A 3,002-nucleotide genomic window follows, 5' to 3' on the forward strand; every position below is an offset into this window, starting at 1 on the left:
AAAATGATACTTTTTTTTTTTAAAGTATCCTTTAATTTTAACGTTTTAATTTTTTTAATGTTTAATTTGATTTCTTCACTTATTTTGCTGTCCCTTCGAAATTAACTTATCTTAAATACAAGATGTTTGAAATCAAAAGGAAAGACAAAGAAAATAGAAAGAGTAAATAAAAGAAAAAAAACCAATGAATGAAGTTAAAAAAAAGTTTAGATACAAGGAAAGAAAATATGTATTAACTTAATTTAAAAATATGATAAAGAAATAAAAATATTTTTTTAAAAAAACAAATTAAATTTTTTTAGAAAACATTTACAAACATGGCAGACGCATGTGTACAAACACAGTCAACTTGGGTGGTTGAAGGTGTCACGTCAGCATAAAAGGTGCACAAAAATACAAAAAAAATGAGTTTGGAGTGATAGAACCCTAATCAAGTTTATTTGTCTCTCCGAAATTTTGATCATAGTCTAGAAATACTTGTGGCATATCTCTATTTAAATTAAGAGTGAATTATTTGATATTATACTAAATATATGATATTTGTTTATTAAGGCATATAAATGATACAATATTTGTGAAGGAGGAAATTAGATTGGGTCAGTTTCTTACCATTTTCGATTGGGCTTTTCATTGTTTATCATGTACACTTTCCAAAGTGCATTTAATTCATTCGATGTTTATATAATTACTCCGTCTCAATTTATATGACTTACTTTTTTTTTGTCAGTCTTAAAAAGAATGACACATTTATATATTAAGTACTATCAATTTAACTACAAAATGTTTATTTTGCCCTTAATGAAATAATTTACCATCACACAAATTTATATCATTCATTTTGAACCACAAGTTTTAAAAGTCTTCCTTTCTTTTTTAAACTCTGTGTCGAGTCAAACTACCCCACATAAAATGGGACGGAAGGAGTATATAATTTAGTAATTATAACGATTTGTTTATTTGTCATAATCAATTGTAGGGTAATTACAAATGGATTATTTGATTACACAAATATTATTACATAATTAAGTATAAATAATTTGACTTTTCTCCCGCCTTCTCATCAATTTAGATAGGACTTTTAAAAATGATGCCAATTCACCTCTTTTGTACTTTGCAAAAGAGCTGTAGTAGCATAATTTTTCATATCCAAAACACTAAGCTATAAAAGAATATATCTATTTCATTGTCAATACAATAATAAGATGTTTCTAATCCTCAATATTAATGCATCTTCTGGTTGATGCAGGACAATAAAAGAATCAGTACAATAAATAAAAGAATACACTATTTTTCACTGTAAATGCTTAGCTGTTCTGAACACAATCTGCTGGAAATCGTTTAGAATCAGTGCAGTAATTATAAACCATATAATTCTTCTGCACCCATTTGAGCCTCTCTTGACTTGTGTTATCTAACTCTTCATTCAACCATGAATTGCTAGTTGAAGTTGTAGTATTGGAATTGCAAGAAGATGAAGAATTGGAAATACAAGCATTGGCATTGAAGTTTCTGTAAGAAGCACTAAAGGGTGCTTGGCTCCAATCAGTCTTGACAAGTCCTCCTCTTGTAGCCCAATCATCTGCATTCCAAAGACTTGAGTATATCCTCATTGCTTGGTTCTTCGGATATGAAACTCCCATCGATTCACTGTTCTTGTATTCTCTAATCGGTGTTCCATCCACATAGAATCTGTTCAATAAAAATAAAAAAAAGAGAACCCCAAATCAAGATTTATCCCAAAAGAATGTCTTAGACTTGAAGAAAGTTCGAATCTTTAAGTACTTACATGATGCGTTGTGGATTCCAAGTGATGGAATAGGTGTGAAAATCAGCAGTAGGATCAAACCAGAGATGAAATTGTTGTTCTCTGTTTCCTTTGCCTTGGCTAAATACATTAGTGTGAAGAGTATAAGGATCACCACTTAAATTTCCCAAGAATTCAAAATCTATCTCATCATGTGTTGGTCCTTGTGATGACAACTGCAATAAATTTCAAAAAACAAAAAGGTTCAATTTCAATGCAATTCAATAAAACGTAGCTCAAAAATCATATAAGAAATGAAATTAAGGGAATTACATAATAAGCAGTGACAGTGCCAGCAGAATTTCCGGAGACAAGTTTGAGCTGCATGTCAATTTTACCAAAGAGATATTCATTCTTGGATTGAAAACCAGAGCCAGAGATTTTGTCAAGTGAGAGAGTTAGGAGGTCCCCATTGTTGAGTATCTTTGCTCTGCCATCACCCCATGTTATCTCAAATTCTTGATCTAACGTGTTTCCAATTGCAATGCCAAAAGCACTAACCATAAAACACATTACAAGTACTAACTTAGAAGAAGAAGCCATGTTTAATTCTTAAGATTTCAAAGTTTGTTGGATGAATTAGAATTGGATAGGTAGATGGGGTTTTATAAGGGTTTATACCACCCCCACCTCACCAACAAATAAGTAGCTAGAGCGTGTGGGGTCTAAGGTTTGAGGAAATAAAGAGGAAGGTTCAAAGTAAAACAGAAAGTAAGAAAAAAAGATTGAGTGTATATTGAGCTGGAAACAGGGGAAAAAAATGATGCCATCAAAGTTATGTGACAACCCATAAATGGTAGTGTCTAGCTACATTGAAACTCGATTAAATTTGAGTTTGCATTGGAAAGTTTCATATTGGGTTAAGTATTTTCTAACAAAGGTGACTTCATACTCAAAAAGATTTGAATCTAAAATTGATGAGGGAAGATTGCTCAAGTCCATATAACGGGAGCCTAAATGGGAATGAACTTGACTCTGATATCATTTAAAGATATGTCATCTGAGTCTAACTCAACCCCAAAAACTTGCTTATAAAGGGAAGATTGCTCAAATCCATATAAAGATATCACCAGTCAATTTCCCGACCAATGAGGGAGTTTTGCCCACTTTGACATCCATTACAACCCTGGTTAGTCTCACATTATCATTTTCATTGGAACTGGTTCAACTTTAATGTATTGTTTTTTATTCAAGTGTA

General features: G+C 31.5%; 1 protein-coding gene across 1 annotated transcript; it reads right to left on the bottom strand.

Annotated features, from left to right (window-relative positions):
• Positions 1–1,304: 1,304 nt before the first annotated feature.
• LOC125823048 (probable xyloglucan endotransglucosylase/hydrolase protein 23) lies at positions 1,305–2,375 on the bottom strand. The gene is made up of 3 exons (XM_049502460.1): positions 2,078–2,375; positions 1,787–1,980; positions 1,305–1,689 (listed from the first exon to the last, which is right to left on the bottom strand). The coding sequence occupies exons 1-3, from the start codon at positions 2,345–2,347 to the stop codon at positions 1,305–1,307; spliced, it is 849 nt and encodes a 282-aa protein (XP_049358417.1). The 5' UTR covers positions 2,348–2,375.
• Positions 2,376–3,002: the final 627 nt, after the last annotated feature.

The sequence above is a fragment of the Solanum verrucosum genome, unplaced genomic scaffold (assembly GCF_900185275.1).
Source record: "Solanum verrucosum unplaced genomic scaffold, falcon-dt-bn FXZP01000199.1, whole genome shotgun sequence".
Lineage (NCBI taxonomy): Eukaryota > Viridiplantae > Streptophyta > Magnoliopsida > Solanales > Solanaceae > Solanum > Solanum verrucosum.